Genomic DNA, 22,678 nt, shown 5'->3' on the forward strand with positions numbered 1-22,678 from the left:
ATACAGATTTTTTTAAAATAAACCTCAAGTTGTCATTTAAAATGTCATTTTATGTTAAGGCCTAAACTTAGTATGGTTTATTAAATTATTTAAATTAAAAAAAAAAAAAAAAAGAATCACTACATTTGCTTCCAAATCTTGAAGTCAGACCACTGAACTGGTGGAGTTCTATGGCTAAGCACCTGAATCAGGGTCTATTGATATGCTAAGCTAACGTTTGACAGCAGTAGCCTTTTCTGCAGGTGCAAAAGGCATATTTTCTTTGTTTGTTCAACTAGTTCAATGACTAGTTGATTCAAAGTTAAGAAACCAATGTGGAGTTGAAAAGCAGGAAAGCTTGTTTGTTCCCTCCAGTCTGTGAATAAGAACTAGGCCTAAAAGGATGATCTACTTGTTCCAGAATCTTGAGGGACATGTGGCACCTTAGAGACTAACCAATTTATTTGAGCATGAGCTTTCGTGAGCTACAGCTCACTTCATTGGATGCATACTGTGGAAACTGCAGAAGACATTATATACACAGAGACCATGAAACAATACCTCCTCCCACCCCACTCTCCTGCTGGTAATAGCTTATCTAAAGTGATCATCAAGTTGGGCCATTTCCAGCAGAAATCTAGGTTTTCTCTGAACAACATACTAATCCACAGAGGCCTCCCTACCAACATTACAAAAAGAAGGATTCTAGGTGGACTCCTCCTGAAGGTCGAAACAGCAGACTGGACTTCTCCTTAGACTGCTTCCGCCAACGTGCATGGGCTGAAATTGTGGAAAAGCAGCATCACTTGCCCCATAACCTCAGCCGTGCAGAACACAATGCCATCCACAGCCTCAGAAACAACTCTGACATCATAATCAAAAAGGCTGACAAAGGAGGTGCTGTTCTCATCATGAATAGGTCGGAATATGAACAAGAGGCTGCTCGGCAGCTCTCCAACACCACTTTCTACAAGCCATTACCCTATGATCCCACTGAGAGTTACCAAAAGCAACTACAGCATTTGCTCAAGAAACTTCCTGAAAAAGCACAAGATCAAATCCGCACAGACACACCCCTGGAACCCCGACCTGGGATATTCTATCTGCTACCCAAGATCCATAAACCTGGAAATCCTGGGCGCCCCATCATCTCAGGCATTGGCACCCTGACAGCAGGATTGTCTGGCTATGTAGACTCCCTCCTCAGGCCCTATGCTACCAGCACTCCCAGCTACCTTCGAGACACCACTGACTTCCTGAGGAAACTACAATCCATCGGTGATCTTCCTGATAACACCATCTTGGCCACTATGGATGTAGAAGCCCTCTACACCAACATTCCACACAAAGATGGACTACAAGCCGTCAAGAACACTATCCTCGATAATGTCACGGCTAACCTGGTGCCTGAACTTTGACTTTGTCCTTACCCATAACTATTTTACATTTGGGGACAATGTATACCTTCAGATCAGCGGCACTGCTATGGGTACCCGCATGGCCCCACAGTATGGCAACATTTTTATGGCTGACTTAGAACAACACTTCCTCAGCTCTCGTCCCCTAAAGCCCCTACTCTACTTGCGCTATATTGATGACATCTTCATCATCTGGACCCATGGAAAAGAAGCCCTTGAGGAATTCCACCATGATTTCAACAATTTCCGTCGCACCATCAACCTCAGCCTGGTCCAGTCCACACAAGAGATCCACTTCCTGGACACTACAGTGCTAATAAACGATGGTCACATAAACACCACCCTATACCGGAAACCTACTGACCGCTATTCCTACCTACATGCCTCCAGCTTTCACCCTGACCACACCACACGATCCATCGTCTACAGCCAAGCTCTGTGATACAACCACATTTGCTCCAACCCCTCAGACAGAGACAAACACCTACAGGATCTCTATCAAGCATTCTTACAACTACAATACCCACCTGCGGAAGTGAAGAAACAGATTGATAGAGCCAGAAGAGTTCCCAGAAGTCACCTACTACAGGACAGGCCTAACAAAGAAAATAACAGAACGCCACTAGCCGTCACCTTCAGCCCCCAACTAAAACCCCTCCAACGCATTATTAAGGATCTACAAGCTATCCTGAAGGATGACCCAACACTCTCACAAATCTTGGGAGACAGGCCAGTCCTTGCCTACAGACAGCCTCCCAACCTGAAACAAATACTCACCAACAACCACATACCACACAACAGAACCACTAACCCAGGAACCTATCCTTGCAACAAAGCCCATTGCCAACTGTGCCCACATATCTATTCAGGGGACACCATCAAAGGGCCTAATAACATCAGCCACACTATCAGAGGCTCGTTCACCTGCACATCTACCAATGTGATATATGCCATCGTGTGCCAGCAATGCCCCTCTGCCATGTACATTGGTCAAACTGGACAGTCTCTACGTAAAAGAATAAATGGATACAAATCAGATGTCAAGAATTATAACATTCATAAACCAGTCGGAGAACACTTCAGTCTCTCTGGTCATGCAATCACAGACATGAAGGTCGCTATCTTACAACAAAAAAACTTCAAATCCAGACTCCAGCGAGAAACTGCTGAATTGGAATTCATTTGCAAATTGGATTCTATTAATTTAGGCTTAAATAGAGACTGGGAGTGGCTAAGTCATTATGCAAGGTAGCCTATTTCCCCTTGTTCCCCGCTTCCCCCCCCCCCCCCCCCCCCCACGTTCTGGTTAAACTTGGATTTATGCTGGAAATGGCCCACCTTGATTATCATGCACATTGTAGGGAGAGTGGTCGCTTTGGATAAGCTATTACCAGCAGGAGAGTGAGTTTTTGTGTGTGTGTTTTTTTGAAAAAAGGGGGTGGGGGGGGTGAGAACCTGGATTTGTGCTGGAAATGGCCCACCTTGATTATCATACTCATTTTAAAGAGAGTGGTCACTTTGGAAGGGCTATTACCAGCAGGAGAGTGAGTTTGTGTCTGTGGGGGTGGGGGGGGAGGCGGAGGGTGAGAAAACCTGGATTTCTGCTGGAAATGGCCAAACTTGATGATCACTTTAAATAAGCTATTACCAGCAGGAGAGTGGGGTGGGAGGAGGTATTGTTTCATGGTCTCGGTGTATATAATGTCTTCTGCAGTTTCCACAGTATGCATCCGATGAAGTGAGCTGTAGCTCACGAAAGCTCATGCTCAAATAAATTGGTTAGCCTCTAAGGTGCCACAAGTACTCCTTTTCTTTTTGCGAATACAGACTAACACGGCTGTTACTCTGAAACTTGAGGGACATGGTGACTGGAAAAAATATCATTTGAATTCATTAACTACAGATAATACTTCCTTTGTTTAATAAATCAGTTTTAAATGACACACATTTTGATAAACCTTTTTCTTATGTATCCAGTACGGATTTAATAAGAAAAATTAAAATACTATGTGTATTTTTAATTGAATTTGAATTTCTATCTAAATGGAGCTTTACACAAACCCCACATAAAATATTAATCAGATACTGGAAAAAGAGTGAATGTTAGATTTTTTTGATTACATTATAAATCTGAATAAAGGTAAATTAAGCTACATAATTGCTTAAATAAATGTGTATACATATAGTGTATCCTGCTGGTTTAGTATAAAGAACACCAAATGTAGTATAAAGTGCGTAATTTGTGTAAAAGCTATCTTTGGTGGCAAATGACATGTTTTAATGGTTACCAATTAATGAGAACCAATCTTTCTGTAGGAAAAGAACTAAAAAATAGAAATGGAAATCATGATTAAAATCTGATTTAGATCAGTTTCCTGTTTGCTGATTTATATCACTTTGATTTAAATTAGTCCAGCCTGATGCACGGTTCTGTTTTGTTTGAATGGATCTGCTCTAGAAAGTGATCATAAAGGAAAATAATCAGACTTTGTTATATGAAAGTTGGATTTCTGGAAATATTTTCTGCCTATATAGATATCCACCCATTGTTTAGTTAAGTTTTGTATTTAACAGTTTGTCAGGTATTCTTCAAGAAACTTCCATTGGCGAGAACAAGCCAGGGCTGCTATACAAGAGGTAGTGGCTTGAACCCAGTGTTTCTTTTCTGAAACTGGCTTTTACACCTATGACATCAAGAAGAAGGAGCAGTTTATTCTAGCTTAGGGAGATTTTTCAAAAATACAACTTTCAAATAAGAGCAAAGTTTGTTTGTTTCAAGTTGTACTGTGAAGGCAGTAGAAATCATAATATGTGTTAAGTAGTCCACTGTTTACTCCTGCTGCGTTTCATCCAGGTACATAAGGGATGGGGAGCCTACTCTTCACAGAACAATTCCAGACGTAAGAATGGTAATGGGTCATGTTAATAAAACCCTCCAAAGAACTACGTGTTACAGATAACCTATTGTGATATATAGCCATTCCATGAATGAAAGACTTATTTGAAACATTTGCAATGCAAAGAATCTCATCTTCTGGGAACATAATTTAAAATTTAACTGGGGAAGATAAGAGAGCATTCTCTTCTTGACTTCCCTGAACAATAAATTTATTACAAGGGAAGTGGGAAACCATCAAAATGTCAACATCCTCCCCCTCAAAAAAAGCAGCGTGTTCAGAGCTGGCTTTGACTTATTACCCTATCCATGGCTGTGCCTTCAAGCTTCAGTAACAGAAGGGAGGTATAAAGTTAATGAAAGTTCCTGAGGAATACTTCCAGTGTAATGGGTCTTCCTGGCTGTTGCATGGCTGAATTAAGGGCCCAGCCTGGAGGGCATATCAGAGGGAGAGAAGGGGAATGTCTGTAGTGCCATAAACAATTGCTAGTCTTATCTTCAGGCAACCCCTGGGTAACCCTAATGTAAATATGCTGAATGAGCAGAGGAAGGTGCAGATCCTTTGGGGTTTTTTGACACTCTGACTTACTGAAAGACTTTGAAAATAATTGAATGTTGAGGTTTTGAAAATAAATAGGGTGACTGTGTTGTGTACAAAGAGAAAGAAGGAGTTCCAAGACTACAGGACAGCTTTGAAGGAGACAGAATAAATTAAGATAATTACGAGCACAGGCAGAGGAAGAATTAGAGATGAAAAGAAATAAAAGGTGAGGTAGAGCTGTGCAAGGCCTTGTGAAAATTAAGTTTTTGATTTTGATTTGGAAAAAGGAGAGGAAGCTATTAACCATGTGGGAATTGCCACTCTGGATCAGACCCATGTTGTGCTTAGTCCTGTATCCTATTGTCCGCGTCCAGCACCAGAAGAGGGAAAGGACACTTCTAAATAAGTGTTTTTGTATAGGTTGGACATAACCAGGTATGTTGCTTACTATGATTGAGTTGAATTATAAAGGGTTTTGTTGTAGGAATGGAGAAGAGAGGATGGGTTTTGTTTGAGATGTCAAAAAAGAAGCAACAGGATTAGATCTTGGGAATGGAAAAAGTGGAGAGAGAAGTCTGGTAGACACTAGCATAGCAAGCCTGTGTGATGGAAGTATAGTGGAGCTGTTAATGATAGTGAAGGGGGTAGAAGGGTTGGGAGGAAAAATCGGAGTTTGTTTTTTGTCACGTTGTGTTTGTGAGAGGGGGAGCTGATGAAATACTGTTGAAGAAGGGAAGTGGTGGAGTTTCGGTATGTGGGTTTTGGAATACTCAGCTCATATTTGGAGCCATGTGTGGTTGAGGGTGCCCAGAGAAAGGGAGAAGAGTTCAAATAAACGAATGTCCTTGGTGATTTTTCGTTCATTTAGTCATATTAAATCAACACACAATACAGATGCCAAGAAGTGGCATTTCTAAACTTTTTGGAATACTTAGTTTCATATTTTTTCTCATCTTCTGTTGTGGGCAATTAGATGCAACCAATTAAGATTGGCAAATTTTGGAACACTTGGTGAGTGAATAGTCCTCCAGATTTACCTGCTTCTTGGCATTCTTCCTAAACTGGAAACTTTTGCTTGCTGTACCCCTTTGCTACCTAAAATATAGTTTGCCTGATTGCAGTGAAGGCCTTCTAAGTCTCTAACAGGATGTTGCCTTACCTGGATTTTCAAAAGTAAATTTTAATTTTTTTATGAATAGAAACAATCCTGTACAAAGATAAATATATGTAGGGACCTTTCTGTGATGCGAGGAGTATCTTCAGTTTTTACTGAAGCCCCCGTGAGATCTGAATGAGCGCCTTGTGCTATTACAAATATTATAACTAGTAAGGAGGAAGTAGAGTAGCTATAGGCTTTTCCTGTAAGCATAATTGTTAATACAGAACTATCTTCTAATCTTGATCAAAAGGAAAAAGACAAGAGAATTTAGAAGCGGTAGCATAGCATTTCTCCTAATTAATAAAATAAAGGACATTTTGAATAACATTAAGGACATGGTTTGGTCCCCACCCCCCGAGAAATTCCTGTGAGTTTTAACAAAGTCCCATTTTTGTCTTTTTCAAATGGAAAATGGATTAAAACAAAACTGGTTACCACATAAGAGTTGTTTGAGGACATGACTTACCACATCTGATCCTTGTTTTTTAATTAAATATAAATTGAGAACTCTGATTTTTCCTTGGTGTCTTAGGACATTGCACAAATAAAGGATAGTATGTGCTTTGTCCCATGGAGGAGAGGTGAAGCTTTAGTTCATTTGGCAGCGCCTGCTTGGCAGTTATTGAACAGCATTTGAAGGGACTGGTAGGTCTTTCAAGCCCTAACAACTTTTACCAGCTGAGAAAGCTTTGAAATATGTCAGAAAGAGTGGCAAAGAACTTGGAATCCTAGGAAGGATACTTCATTTCTGAAATCCTTTGAACTCATTTAAATGTTCTGGCTTGTAACAAGTTTACTTGCTAAGAATGCCTGAAAGATTTTTAAGGGTTTTTTTTGTTTGTTTTTTGTTCTTTCTTATGTCCGCTTGTTTTGCACTTCAGAAATAAAAGGAATGTCAAATCTCACCTCTTCTCTTCCCTCCCCTTTAACAAGGTGTTAGAAAAGGATATTTACTTGCCTGTTCTAGCTCTTCTTAGTTAAAGATGCCGAATCTTTAACAATGCTTCCTTTATGTAAAATGTCACTGAAGTTATGCATGAGTCAAGGAGAACATGTAGAAAGTTTTAAACAGTCTGACTAAAACTTGCTTCCTCTCTCCATTGTTCCTTTCATTTTCTAAGGTCTTGTGATATCACTTTTTTTTTTAGTTCTCCATATCTTGCAGCCTAGAATAGGACCCGAATTCTTAGCAGAAAATTGATTTTTTTTTTAAAGTCTTTCTGGCCTCCTTTATCACAAAGAATCAGAAAAAGGGCATGAGCCAAGTTTTTTTTTCTTTCCGTGTAACATTTAATGAAACCTTTTGCTTTCACTTGGAGATTATCCACAATCCCTGTCTTGACTTCCTTCTTGGAAGAGTCTTAGCTTGAGAGGCAACATGATCTAGGAGAGCAGTCATAGCTTTGGGAATTTGGAACTCCCGAGTTCAAATCCTTGTCCGGTCATTGACTTGCTATATGGTCTTAAGCAAGTCATTTAACCTCTTTGCCCTAATTTTCTCCTTCTGTAAAATGGGGATAGTTCTAAGCATATATAAAGCATACCTTCACCATCATATATAAATGCTTGCTTCCTCTTAACCCTTGTCTACAATAGCGATTATTGCTAACATTTTCTCGTTGCTCCTACTAGTTCCACACCACCAGTGGGGGCTCTAGTGAATATAGAGTTCCAGACAACTTGAGGCTATTGCTTGGAATAGGGTTAAACAGTATGATGGCTACATGGAGACTTATCCACACTAGCACATCCATAATTGTTACCATCAGTGCTAAATTATACCAAAAATCCCATTACAGGTACAGACAGAGAGGTGTTGTAAGGATTAGTTAATACTGCTACAATGCTATGAAGATGTCCAGTATTATCTGGGAGCTAAGTGTTATCTTCAGTCCATTTAGTTTTATTTACAATTTAAACAGTTTCTAGTTTCTTGAGTAGTAGTAGAGGAGAAACTCGTGCTGATTAATGAGCGTATTTCTAGGAAGACAAACCAGTCCAATGGATGCTACTAGATGCATAGAAAAGCTTTCAAAGTCAGCCTTACTTTAGTTAAATACTTCTCAAGAGCAGTTTACTAAATATATAGTACAAGACAGAAGGAATTGAATTGATTTTTAGCTAATTCATTTTTTAAATTTAAAAGTGTTTTATTGGCTATATGAGTTTTTTCTTGAAAAATCACCTTAAACTCTGTATAGTTAAGGGGGTATCTAATGGACAGCGCTGTAATGTGTTCTGTACTTCAGACCATATTTTTCTTCCTTTTGACTCACTTACCAGAAATAATGCACAAGATGCATTTACAACTTGAGGTTATCTGTCAGTTTTATTTTAATTACTGTTTTGTATTCCCCCTTCTTGTCAGGTCTGCACAAGCTGTGAAGACAATGCAGAAGCCAATGGTTTTTGTGTAGAGTGTGTAGAATGGTTATGCAAGACCTGCATCAGAGCTCACCAGAGGGTTAAATTCACAAAGGACCATACAGTCAGACAGAAAGAAGAAGTATCACCAGGTAATACATTTTGCTTTCTTCTTCACTTTGGGTGCAAATCTGTCTTGGATAATTTTATTTAAGCCAGTATACTTCTTTAGGAGGATATGGACTCTAGTGTAAATTTAAGAACCCCCTTCACCCTGTTAAACATGAAGGGATAAATTCATCCCTGGTGTAACTCCACTGAAATCAAGGGATTACATTATGTGTGAGCTTGGTCCAGAGAGACTTGAATGAGGAAAAATGAGGAAAATCCATGCTTAAGATATTGTTCCACACTAAATGGTATTAAGCTATTCTCTAGCTTTTCCCAAATTGACTGCACAGGAGATAATCTTTCGAACAGTCAGCTCCCACACTGTAGAGCTCTACCAACTATTAACATTTAATTTACTGCAATAAGCCACCACAGGGAGCGCAGCAGTAGGTTGTTCCTGCTTTCCTTTGGCATTCAGCTGCTGAAGAATTGTGCCTCTAGCTACTAATTCACATCCTGGCATTGCTTATTGCTTTTCAAGCGTGTAGCTTTAGTTTATAATTTTACTGTATATTAAAAAGATTTTAAAACTGTTTTTGAGGCAGTGTGTTAAGCACTGTGAAAAGTACTTCTTAGAAGTCCAAGAAAACATTAGGGAGAAGGTTGTTATACTTTTTGCGACTTTAAATATATTTATTGCAAAGTTATTTTTCTAAAATTTTAATAGGTTTGTTGTACACATTTGGCCTGTTCAGACTGCACTCATTCTCTTGTCGTCTCCTCAAGCCCCCCATGTCTCGTGCACGCACATGAGCTTGGCTACCCTTGTTCTTGTACTTCATAGCCAAAGGGTAGCTTTCAAACCAGGTACTCATCTTCAAAACTAAGCTTAAAGCTACTGTATTTAATAATCTTGATTTATTTATATTTTAGGATACAGCTGAACTCACAGGGAGATGATAAAAGCAGTAAAAACTTTCATTTTTTTCTCTTCCAGTCCCTACTAACTGCCTCCTGTACTGTTTAGCTCTCAACTTTCCTTGCTATAACTTGTTTTAGTTAAGTAACAAGAGTTCCAAGTTTAACTGTCAGCCATCAGGTTTAGGTGCTTAACAAATTATCTGAGTTTTCCAGGTACTGAGCATGTGCAGTATAATACCATATGGTATGGTATTATTTCTTATGTTGTTAACACTTGTCCACTGAAGCTAGACTGAGACTGCCAATTCATTTAGAATTGGTTACTGATCAGCTGTTAGATGGTAACTTCTGGTTACTGGTTTTCTTGTCTGGTTTTAACAAGTGAGTAAGAAGTCAAAGATTCTGTTTCCTATTATCAGTCCCCTGAGCTGTATGATGCCATGGTCTGAGTGACTTGAGCACAATAAAATGTGAATGACTGTTCTTTTATTATCAAGATATTGTGAAGAACTGCCAGTTTTTAGTTGGTTCTCTGTCATGAGAATTCATTGCCTTGTCAGGCTTAGAACTACTGGTTTTTCTGACTTTTCTGGGGCCCAGAGTCAGGCAAGTGATTGATTGTTTTGTTTCCAGTGCAAATCTGCCTTCAACTCCCTCTATAAGTATGCTGATGATATCCCTCCATCGTCTAGTCCATGCTCAGTCACAGAGCTGTCTGCAGAAGCTCTTTCTGAGGGCTCCTTTCCCTCAAGATTATTAGCTAATTTTTCATGATCTCTTCACCTTCATCTCCAGGTGACAAGAGGAGGGTCTTCAGGTGAATACTTCGAAGAACTTGAGGGGGAAAGGAGTCCAGGAGAGCTGGCTGTATTATAAAGAATCCTTATTGAGGTTACAGGAACAAACCGTCCTGATGTGTAGAAAGAATAGTAAATATAGCAGGCAAACAGCTTGGCTTAACAGTGAAATCCTTGCTGATCTTAAACACAAAAAAGAAGCTTACAAGAAGTGGAAGCTTGGACAAATGACCAAGGAAGAGTACAAAACTATTGCTCAGGCATGCAGGAGTGAAATCAGGAGGGCCAAATCACAATTGGAGTTGCAGCTAGCAAGAGATGTTAAGAGTAACAAGAAGGGTTTCTACAGATATGTTAGCAACAAGAAGGTGGTCAGGGAAAGTGTGGGCCCCTACTGAATGGGGGAGGCAACCTAGTGACAGAGGATGTGGAAAAAGCTAATGTACTTAATGCTTTTTGTTGTCTCTGTCTTCACTAACAAGGTCAGCTCCCAGACTACTGCACTGGGCAGCACAGTATGGGGAGGAGATGACCAGCCCTCTGTGGAGAAAGAAGTGAATCAGGACTATTTAGAAAAGCTGGATAAGCACGAGTCCATGGGCCCGGATGCACTGCATCCGAAGGTGCTAAAGGAATTGGCGGATGTGATTGCAGAGCCATTGGTCATTACCTTTGAAAATTCATGGCAATTGGGGGAGGTCCTGGATGACTGGAAAAAGGCTAATGTGGTGCCCATCTTTAAAAAAGGGAAGGAGGAGGATCCGGGGAACTACAGGCCAGTCAGCCTCCCCTCAGTCCCTGGAAAAATCATGGAGCAGGTCTGCAAGGAATCAATTTTGAAGCACTTTGAGGAGAGGAAAGTGATCGGGAATAGTCAGCATGGATTCACCAAGGGCAAGTCGTGCCTGAATAACCTAATTGCCTTCTATGATGAGATAACGACCTCTGTGGATGAGGGGAAAGCAATGGACGTATTACTTGTCTTTACCAAAGCTTTTGATACGGTCTCCCACAGTATTCTTGCCAGCAAGTTAAAGAAGCATGGGCTGGATTAATGGACTATAAGATGGATAGAAAGCGGGCTAGACTGGGCTCTACGGGTAGTGATCAATGGCTCCATGTCTAGTTGGCAGCTAGTATCAAGTGGAGTGCCCCAAGAGTCGGTCCTGGGGCCAGTTTTGTTCAATATCTTCATTAATGATCTGGAAGATGTCGTGGACTGCACCCTCAGCAAGTCTGCAGATGACACTAAACTGGAGGAGAGGTAAATACGCTGGAGGGTAGGGATAGGATACAGTGGGACCTAGAGAAATTAGAGGATTGGGCCAAAAGAAATCTGATGAGGTTCAACAAGGACAAGTGCAGAAGCCTGCACTTAGGACGGAAGAATCCCATGCACTGCTACAGACTAGGGACCGAATGGCTAGGCAGCAGTTCTGCAGAAAAGGACCTAGTGGTTACAGTGGACGAGAAGCTAGATATGAGTGAACAGTGTGCCCTTGTTGCCAAGAAGGCTAACGGCATTTTGGGCTGTATAAGTAGGGACATTGCCAGCAGATTGAGGGACGTGATCGTTCCCCTCTATTCAACATTGGTGAGGCCTCATCTGGAGTACTGTGTCCAGTTTTGGGCCCCACACTACATGAAGGATGTGGGAAAATTGGAAAGAGTCCATTGGAGGGCAACAAAAATGATTAGGGGACTGGAACACATGACTTATGAGGAGAGGCTGAGGGAACTGGGATTGTTTAGTCTGCAGAAGAGAAGAATGAGGGGGGATTTGATAGCTGCTTTCAACTATCTGAAAGGGGGTTCCAAAGAGGATGGATCTAGACTATTCTCAGTGGTAGCAGATGACAGAACAAGGAGTAATGGTCTCAAGTTGCAGTGGGGGAGGTTTAGGAAAAGCGTTTTCACTAGGAGGGTGGTGAAACACTGGAATGGGTTACCTAGGGAGGTGGTGGAATCTCCTTCTTTAGAAGTTTTTAAGGTCAGGCTTGACAAAGCCCTGGCTGGGATGATTTAGTTGGGGATTGGTCCTGTTTCGAGCAGGGGGTTGGACTAGATGACCTCCTGAGGTCCCTTCCAACCCTGATAGTCTGATTCTATGAAGGCTAGGAACTCCACTGTTCCTGCTGTTCTACTACGTCATGGTTGATTTGTGCCCTGTCAACAAAGCTTAAGGTTCCCGTTCTTACATTCTGCTCCATGTGCTAGCAGACCACTCGCACGCCACTTAGCTTCTACACCTTCATTTTCATGCTGACCCCATACCATTTTTCCCAGCATTGGTCTTTCTCTTTCTCTGCTCCAGGATCATGACAGCCAACAAGCCTCAGTTCAATCAATGGTGGAAGTAGTGAGAGCTTTATGGGAGTCCCCAGGCTGTTGTGCCAACCAGCTTCTATTATCTATAGCAGTGCTTCTCAAGGTATCTGATGTGGGGGAACCGGCAATTTTTTTTCTTCAGTGTGCACACAGACTGGCAGCTGATGGCTCATGGACCAGCACCAGTCCGCGGACCACCACTTTGAGTAGTACTGGTCTATAGTGTTCTAGGAAGAGCTCTCACACCAGTGCCTTTTTCCTGCCTTGCTTCCCTCCCCATTTTCCTTTCAAGAATTTCTTGAGACATCAGAAGTATTCACTATAATCCTTGCTGACAAAGAGGAACTTTCCTCCCATTTGGTAATTTAGGTCACCCACCATCTAAGGAACTATTGGAAGTCGTGGACGAATTGATCAGTTCCACTTTTAAGATAGCTGAACCAGCAACCCATTTTCCTCCAAGTCCTTCTCCTAGCCAGAACTCCTTAAGATGAAGAGGTATAAAGACCTGTCTCCCTGTACTGGAATCTTTTGAGAAAATTGACTCTCAGTACTCCTACCCTGGAAAAAAGAAGTCGATTAATTATACCTCTATGAAAATCCAATCTGATAAGACTACCTTTTTCTTCCGTTCTGAAGATAGATTGCTTTTTCATCTTAGGATTCTTCTCAGGTAAAAAGGATTTTGAACTCAATTTAATGGGGTGAATTCTCCAAAGGACTTTGTATACCAGAAGGCTGAAAACTTTTGAAAAGAGACTTTGAATTGTCTTCCATGGCTTTTGTGGTACCACAATACGTATGGGGTCTGCTCAAATGCCTCTCAGTATCACCCATTCTCTCTAGTACTTTCCTCTTCAATGCTTCGTGTGACATCACCAGATTCTTCTCCAGATCTTTTTTCCCCCCCCACAAAACCTTGGTTGAAGAACCTGGAACCGCACACCTCTAGGTAGGGTCACTACTGCCACAAGCAATCTGGTTCAGTTGCCCTTTCAAAGGATAAAAATGCTTGACACGTCCCTAGCAAAGTCCTTAAGAATTCTTTGGATGTCTGGATATAATTTAATTCGGGTCCAATGTCAAGACATTTGCTGGAGTTCAGGTCACTTCATCTCTCTGCAATTCCCAGTCCTCACAGAACCACCAATCTTTTCATCCCTTTCAAAACACCGGGGCCAAGAATTCTTTCCCAAGTCAGCCAGAGGGGCCTCTCCAGAAGAGGATTCTCTACAAGATAAGCTCTGCTGATTTGAGCCCACCGATCTGTGGCAGGAAAGCCCAAAAGTACCTTCTTAACCTGGGCTGATACCACACATTGTCAAGATTCTCAGACAAGGTCTTCTCATAGACTTTCAGCAGCCACCCTCTCTAACTTGTCTTTTGCCTCTTCTAATTGAAGACTATGTGAAAAGATGAGGGTTTCTAGACTCTGTAGTGCATTTTCTTTCCCTTAGAGCAATAATCTTGGTTCCATCATAAGAAAGGTTTGTTCTCCAGGTTCTTTGTGTTAATTAAAAGATCCCATAGATGTTCATCCAATTCTGGAGCTGTCCAGCCTCAATCATCACAGATGAAAAACTTACTTCAGAATGAGGCTTTAGCATTTCTAATCTAAGAAATTTCCTTATAGAATGCTTTATGATCCATAGTGTAGGAGCTGATCTGTTTGGGGTCTTTTGACCATTTTTAGCAGCTCAAGCAGAGAGAAGTTACTTCAGGAGCCTGGACAGGTGGGGGAACCTAGTTTACCTAAACTGCAAAGGACTCCCAAGGGAAGGGTGAAATAAAACAAGGGGTGTTGTGTTCAGGATGTGTGTTTTCTTGATATGTACTCTATTTTATCTGTTAAGTAAAGAGCAGTGGTGGTCTAGTCTTGTACAAAGTCTGTCTGTGTGAGCAGTGTTACACCTACCACGTGTCCCCATGAGGGTGTAAGCCAGTAGGCTCTCGGTTGGAGTTCTGGAAGAGAGGTACGGGGAAGAGGGATTCTAAGGAGTCAGCATTGGTAATGGGCTAGGCTGTTTGACTGTGGAGGTCTCAGCACAGTTTGCGAGACAGACGGTCTGCATCCTGAGAGTGTGCCTATGGACCCCAAGACAGAGGCAGTGCCTAGACTTTGTTAAAACTTCTGGGTGCTCAAAAGAGCTAGGGATTCAGCAACTGGATCACCACACAGTGAGTGGCTAAAAGGGGGCACTTGACTGGACTTGTGATGTTCCTATTTTCTGAAAGCAGCATCATGTCAAAGACCCCCCTAGTCCACTGTCCAACTGAAACAATGGAGCCTCAATTTAGTGTTTCACATTCATACTAAATAACCCTTCAAGTCACCAGGAAAATGTTCTTGTCTTTTTCTAACTCAAATGTTTGTCTTCCTTTTGGCCATCAGAGAATTAGCATATTTTGTGGTTTCTTTGCAACAAGTAGTCTTACTTTAAACTTTTTTCAGATAAGGTGGTTGAAAGGCAAGCTCCCCATTTCATTTGTAAGAGAAATTTAACCTTCCATTTAAGCGAGTCAGTTTCCTTGTCCTCTTTGTCCTTAAAGCCTCTCTCATTGTGAAGCTAGAGCTTTTGTAGAATGGTAAAATTCAGCGTGTGGGGGAAGCCCAATGCTTTTATTAGTGGTACTTACTTCTGCACCCCTTCTTCATCCAGGTGGATTAAGGCCACTATCTTCCAAGCTTCTAATCAAGATCTTGCTGAAATATAAGTGTTCACTAAGGATACAACTACTTCCTGGACAGAACTTGCAGGGTAGCTACTCAAGGGTCCCATTCACAAGACAAAGCAGACATGCTTTATGTTCAAAGGCAGCACCGGATGAACAGAATCTAAGGCTTTCATGGATGTTCTCCCATGAAAACACTTGATACAACAAAGCCAAAGTATAAATTTTCAACCTGTTTGGCTTGAAATGTCATCACTTTAGCACCTCATATGTTTATACTCCAACTGTTGGATGGGAGGGCTACTGCACTGGAGGGGGAGAAGATCTCTTGTCTGCCTCCAAGACTTGAAGAAAGTAGAAAAGTCCAACAGTTCCAAGATGGAACAATGGATTCCTGCTCAAAGAAGATAGAATGGAGACATGGAAACTAACCAACTTCTCATTCTAACCCAAGCCTATAAAGATTGTTTTAACTTGCTAATAGAAATTTTAATCCTCCTTTTTTCTACAGAGGCAGTTGGTGTGAACAGTCAGCGGCCTGTTTTCTGCCCTTACCACAAAAAGGAACAGTTGAAGCTCTATTGCGAGACCTGTGACAAACTTACATGCCGGGATTGCCAGTTACTGGAACACAAAGAGCACAGGTACCAAAGTAAATTACGTATTTTTATACAACTAGTAGCTGATGCCTTATGAAAGATGTTGAACGAATTCTGAATTGGTTGCAGTACTAGCCTCGGTTATATTGTTGAGCAGGGCTCCTGCTAAAATGCAAAATTATTTTTTAACAAAAAGACCCATGAAGTAACTGAAGTTAACTGACTGAAAGGTCTTGCTAAAGAAAGTCTTTGGTAAAGTTGAAAATAGAATCTTGATCTTCCAGCTTCTAACCCTGTGTGGGCCTTTCCGTTATTGGCAGTTGAATTGCAGTAGACTCTGAGTTACAAAGACCTTGGGAATGGAGGTTGTTTGTAACTCTGAACAAAACGTTATGGTGGTTCTTTCAAAAGTTTACAGCTGAACACTGACTTAATACAGCTTTGAAACTTTACTGTGCAGAAGAAAAATGCTGTTTTCCCTTTTTTTTTTTTACTGGTTTACGTTTAACACAGTATTGTACTGTATTTGCTTTTTTTTTTTTTTTTTTTTTGGTCTCTGCTGTTGCATACTTCTGGTTCCAAATGAGGGGTGTGGTTGACTCATCAGTTTGTAACTCTGGTGTTCATATCTCTGAGGTTCTACTGTAGATGGAAATCTTTGCTATGCAGTTGTTCAAACAGAGAGCCCTTAAAAGCACTGGGGCTATATTATGTAACTATATAGTCAAACATAATTCTCAGTTTGCCGTTGAACAGGATGGTTGTTTAAGAGGACCTGACCAAACCTTTCATAAAGGGGAAATGTTCATTTCTCTCTGAAGAGTATTTATCAGAGGAAATCTAAAATGTCACTTTAATGGCTCTCACAAAAACTAATACTCTTAATTTCTATGAAGAAAATAATTACACAAGAAAAATACTTCAAAATCAGGCATATTTGCCTTTTATGGGCTTCCTGGTATTAAACTTGGTCTTTTAGCAGTGTTTTTAGTTGGAGTGATGATTTTGTTGGAGTGCAGTCTATTTTTTAGTAAGTGTAGTTCAAACCTCTTTCTCATGTTTAAATAGTTCATTAAGTTACTGATTATTGCAGGTACCAATTTATAGAAGAAGCTTTTCAGAACCAGAAAGTGATCATTGATACACTAATCACCAAGCTAATGGAGAAGACTAAATACATAAAATATACAGGGAAGCAGATCCAAAACAGGTCTGTATCATGTTGCTAAATAATATTGAGACACACTGAACATAAGAATGTTACCTAACTCACCAAGGCTTTCAAATTAAAGTATTCCTAAATGGATTTTGTACATAATCTCTGCATTGTTTGATACTTCCAAAAGGAAATAATTTCCAAAATGTTTTCAGTAGTGAAATATGAAATTCTTAAGTTTTCAGTTGGTTGTGGTAATCCTTGTGTATTTGTTAACTTAAACTTGATGTTGGTTACATAACTGTTCTCTTAGCCTGTAAACTTCCAGGACAACAGGAGGGCAAGCTCAGCCAAGTAGGCTGCTAGGAGATTTTTAGAAGGCAATTGCAGTATCTCTTCGCCGCCCACCGTCCTTTTTCGTTTCTCATGATATGTATCTCTCCTATAAATGAGATGTTATGGCTCAGGTTTTTGTAAATAAATACTTGTGACCGATTTACTTGAAGATCATTTGTGGAATAACAATGTGATCAGGGTTCATACCTGACACTTGCAAGCCAAAGGCATAACCACAGTTGCAACAGTACATAGAATCATAGAATATCAGGGTTGGAAGGGACTTCAGGAGGTCATCTAGTCCAACCCCCTGCTCAAAGCAGGACCAATTTCCAATTAAATCATCCCAGCCAGGGCTTTGTCAAGCCTAACCTTAAAAACCTCTAAGGAAGGAGATTCCACCACCGCCCTAGGTAACCCATTCTAGTGCTTCACGACCCTCCTAGTGAAAAAGTTTTTCCTAATAGCCAACCTAAACCTTCCCCACTGCAACTTGAGACCATTACTCCTTGCTCTGTCATCTGCTACCACTGAGAACAGTCTAGACCCATCCTCTTTGGGAACCCCCTTTCAGGTAGTTGAAAGCAGCTATCAAATCCCCCCTCATTCTTCTCTTCTGCAGACTAAACAATCCCAGTTCCCTCAGCCTCTCCTCATAAGTCATGTGTTCCAGTCCCCTAATCATTTTTGTTGCCCTCAACTGGACTCTTTCCAATTTTCCCACATCCTTCTTGTAGTGTGGGGCCCAAAACTGGACACAGTACTCCAGATGAGGCCTCACCAATGTTGAATAGAGGGGAACGATCATGTCCCTCAATCTGCTGGCAATGTCCCTACTTATACAGCCCAAAATGCTGTTAGCCTTCTTGGCAACAAGGGCACACTGTTGACTCATATCCAGCTTCTCGTCCACTGTAACCACTAGGTCCTTTTCTGCAGAACTGCTGCCTAGCCATTCGGTCCCTAGTCTGTAGCGGTGCATGGGATTCTTCCGTCCTAAATGCAGGCTTCTGCACTTGTCCTTGTTGAACCTCATCAGATTTCTTTTGGCCCAATCCTCTAATTTCTCTAGGTCCCACTGTATCCTACCCTCCAGCAAATCTACCTCTCCTCCAGATTAGTGTCATCTGCAAACTTGCTGAGGGTGCAGTCCACGCCATCTTCCAGATCATTAATGAAGATATTGAACAAAACCGGCCCCAGGACCGACTCTTGGGGCACTCCATTTGATACCAGCTGCCAACTAGACATGGAGCCATTGATCACTACCCGTAGAGCCCAGTCTAGCCCGCTTTCTATCCACCTTATAGTCCATTAATCCAGCCCATACTACTTTTACTTGCTGGCAAGAATACTGTGGCAGACCATATCAAAAGCTTTGGTAAAGTCAAAGAATAACACGTCCACTGCTTTCCCCTCATCCACAGAGATTATCTCATCATAGAAGGTAGTTAGGTTATTCAGGCACGACTTGTCCTTGGTGAATCCATGCTGACTGTTCCCGATCACTTACCTCTCCTCAAAGTGCTTCAAAATTGATTCCTTGAGGACTTGCTCCATGATTTTTCCAGGGACTGAGGTGAGGTTGACTGGCCTGTATTTCCCCGGATCCTCCTCCTTCCCTTTTTTAAAGATGGGCACCACATTAGCCTTTTCCCAGTCATCCAGGACCTTCCCCAATTGCCATGAGTTTTCAAAGATAATGGCCAATGGCTCTGCAATCACATCCACCAACTCCTTTAGCACCCTCGGATGCAGTGGACTCATGGACTTGTGCTTATCCAGCTTTTCTAAATAGTCCTGATTCACTTCTTTCTCCACAGAGGGCTGGTCACCTCCTCCCCATACTGTGCTGCCCAGTGCAGTAATCTGGGAGCTGACCTGGTTAGTGAAGATTGAGACGACAAAAAGCATTGAGTACATTAGCTTTTTCCACATCCTCTGTCACTAGGTTGCCTCCCCCATTCAGTAAGGGGCCCACACTTTCCCTGACCACCTTCTTGTTGCTAACATATCTGTAGAAACCCTTCTTGTTACTCTTAACATCCCTTGCTAGCTGCAACTCCAATTGTGATTTGGCCTTCCTGATTTCACTCCTGCATGCTTGAGCAATAGTTTTATACTATTCCCTGATCATTTGTCCAAGCTTCCACTTCTTGTAAGCTTCCTTTTTGTGTTTAAGATCAGCAAGGATTTCACTGTTAAGCCAAGCTGGTCACCTGCTATATTTACTATGCTTTCTACACATCGGGATGGTTTGTTCCTGCAACCTCAATAAGGATTCTTTAAAATACAGCCAGCTCTCCTGGACTCCTTTCCCCCTCATGTTGTTTTCCCAGGGTCTCTCAAAGTGGGTCCTAGCAAGTACCTCCACAGCGCTATTCAGATTCAATACCCTGATAATGTAAGTCCAGTCTTCCCCCTAGTTTTAGCTGTTGGGACATGGAGAAGCTTTACTTTTTATGCTTGTTCTCTCCTGCTTCTCTCTCATCACTTCTTGGATGCTGGATGCAAATCACTGTCTCCCTCCCTCCCCCCCACCCCTTGCTCGTAGATGGCAGGAGAAAAGTAATATAATACTCTTCTCCTCCCACATGGAATCCAAGTGCCTTTCTCTCCTTCCTAACTTCTTCTGCCTGGTGTTTTTAAGCACCTGTACCAGGTGCTCAGCACTACCTGATACCCATGCATAAGGTAGTGAAAAGTGTTTCCTGCTCTCATTCACCGCACGAAAGAGAGGGTAGAATGAGCAGCATATTGACTGAGTCAGCAGTGTAGTAGCAATATTCACATCACTAGATAGGGCTGCAAGCCGTGCTGAAGCAGTAATGTGACTCACCGTTGGCAAGTGTATTGTTTCAAGCTGTGCATTAAAAACAACAAACACAAATGCAAAGGCCGCCGCTACATTGCTGGATATCTTATTTCTGGAGAAACTTTCTATATTGGAAAAAAATGAGATCCTGAATTCCTGTGATGTATGGAGACTTTTGTATTCGCTGCAAGAAAGGCTTAGGAGACTATTAAAATCAAGACTCTTTCAACCATTCATTTTTATCAATAAAATTTCCTTGCTTAAATAAGTGTCCTACTTTTCTAGTCCATATAATTAGAATTTCTCAGACTTGCACCAAGGTCAGATGCATTCCTAAATCTGTGTTTTGTTTTGTTTTGTTTTGTTTTTAAACTAACTCAGCCTGATAATTTTCCTGGCTAATGGTAACATCTGATTCCATATATACTACTGGATGCACATGAGCAGGAATCCATGGCATTCTGTGTACAAAGAATTCATTTCCTTTGTTGAGTCAGGATGAGCTTTTGTGTTGGTTTCTTAAGAACACTGTGCTAAACAATTCTAAATATTTATTCTTTACTTACAGAATCCTTGAAGCGAATCAGAATCAAAAGCAGGTGGAACAGGACATTAAAGTTGCCATATTTACACTGATGGTAGAAATAAATAAAAAGGGGAAAGCTTTGCTGCATCAGTTAGAGGTAAATTCACTTTTAAGATTATAAGTAACAGTCATCTTGTAAGTGCTTTTACAGAGGCTTTAAATGATCCATCAAAATTCAAACACAGCAAAAGCTATCTTTCAGCATGAGTTACATGTTGGTACCCCTTAATGAGAACGTTTCAAATAAGGCCAAGCAGAGAAATATTTCGTACAGTAGCAATTTACTTTGTCAGTAACTCTGAATTCCTGTTTGCACTTAGTTTTCATGAATCAGGACTGCCCTCCCTCATAACCACCAAAAGACGCTGGGCTGTGCAGTGAAGTCACAGATCTATGTCTGATGCAGGAAAACTGAAGTTGAGATGCCACAAATTCAGCTGTCCAACTTCATTATAATAACAAGTAGGAGAGGATAGACTGTGAGGGAAACCTATTTAAACACTACTATAGAGTAAAAACCCATAGAAGCTTTTCTGTCCCTAAGGAAAGAAGATGGGAATCTGAATACACACAGTGGGCTGATCTCTTGAGTAAGAGTGTACCAATTTTAGTGACTTTTTAGAGTATATAATCACTCTTTAAATCTCTTCTGACAAATGAGGTGAAATCATTTGATATTTTTGAGGAGTATCATGTTTATGGATTAGCAAATGAGAGCTAATACATTTCTGCTGTAAATTGAAAATTTCACTGGAAGTGCTTTACCTCTTTCAGAGTCTGTCAAAAGACCATCGGATGAAGCTTCTGCAGCAACAACAGGAGGTGGCAGGTCTTTCTAAACAGCTGGAACATGTCATGAATTTTTCCAAGTGGGCAGTTTCCAGTGGCAGCAGCACAGCGTTATTGTACAGCAAACGCCTGGTAAGGCTTGGAAAGACAGTATTCCTTAGTTGCTAAGGGGCCATAGTTAAGTCAAACAAGTGAATTTTCTGCATCTTAAGTAAAGTCAAGGAATTAATCTTGTTGATTACTTCAGTATATTTCAGCACAAGTGTGTAATATACATTTTTTCCTACAACAGCACAAGTTGAGGAGGATGTTAAAACTTTGACTTCTGATCCCTCCTGGATATTCCTGAAAATTTGAATTGTTACAGGTTGTCCACTGAGACAGGGATTGTCACACTGCTGTGGAAGTGTATGAATCACTTCTGTTAACCTTTTTAGGATGAAGCATGTCTCTGTGTATACATGCTCATACTGTTAACACAGTTTTTTAGCTCAAGGATGAGGTGATCCAAACATAATGGATAATATAGATATAGCTTTTTAATGTAAAATTAACATGTTGGCTCCCCACAGTCAGTATAACCTTCCATTGAAAGGTTAAGACCTTGTCTTCAGACTTTCAAGTCTGCATAATGTAGCTGATGCTATAGGTTGATATGTACTAAAGCCAAACTTTTTAATTTTAAAAGAGAAACCAAGGCCTAAAGATAGAAAGGTCCTGCTACATTACAAGTACAATTGTAATTAAAATAAAAATTAGAGACATGGGCATTTACACAATTGCAGATAAATGGAATTGTGTTATATTCACACACTGTCTTTTCTGTTATCACAATTGTTTGCTCATCCACACCTAACAGGTTTCCTAACCATGAGTGTATCAGTGCATTCTGGTCAACTATCCCATCATGCCTTAGCAAGACACAGAGGGAGACTTTCAAAGCACAAAGGGAGTTAAGTGCCCAGCTCCTGCCAAAGGCAAAGACATTTGGAAGTTGGATGCCTGACTGTTTTGTGCCCTTTGAAATCTCCTCCAGAGGACATATACCTGTACAAAGGAACATGTGAGGCTGTGCACTGTGGGATATCCTGCCACAGAGAGCTGGGAAGGAGCATAACCTAGCCAACTAAATTACACAGATTACTGCTAGGAAGCCCTATCCACACTGCAGAAAAAGAAACGGGCTGAGCAGGTTGCAGGAAGACTACAT

General features: G+C 41.1%; 1 protein-coding gene across 2 annotated transcripts in view; it reads left to right on the forward strand.

Annotated features, from left to right (window-relative positions):
- TRIM24 (tripartite motif containing 24) overlaps positions 1-22,678 on the forward strand; it is a 139,470-nt gene that overhangs the window by 65,866 nt on the left and 50,926 nt on the right. For both annotated transcript variants that reach the window (XR_013347313.1, XM_077828263.1), the window contains exons 3-7: positions 8,362-8,509; positions 15,699-15,831; positions 16,880-16,996; positions 20,662-20,776; positions 21,454-21,600. Coding sequence is in view for 1 of the 2 variants with exons in the window: in XM_077828263.1 (XP_077684389.1) it covers positions 8,362-8,509; positions 15,699-15,831; positions 16,880-16,996; positions 20,662-20,776; positions 21,454-21,600 (660 nt within the window). In the remaining variant the exon portion in view is untranslated. The remainder of the gene's footprint in view (positions 1-8,361; positions 8,510-15,698; positions 15,832-16,879; positions 16,997-20,661; positions 20,777-21,453; positions 21,601-22,678) is intronic.

This window comes from Eretmochelys imbricata, chromosome 1 (assembly GCF_965152235.1).
Source record: "Eretmochelys imbricata isolate rEreImb1 chromosome 1, rEreImb1.hap1, whole genome shotgun sequence".
NCBI lineage: Eukaryota > Metazoa > Chordata > Testudines > Cheloniidae > Eretmochelys > Eretmochelys imbricata.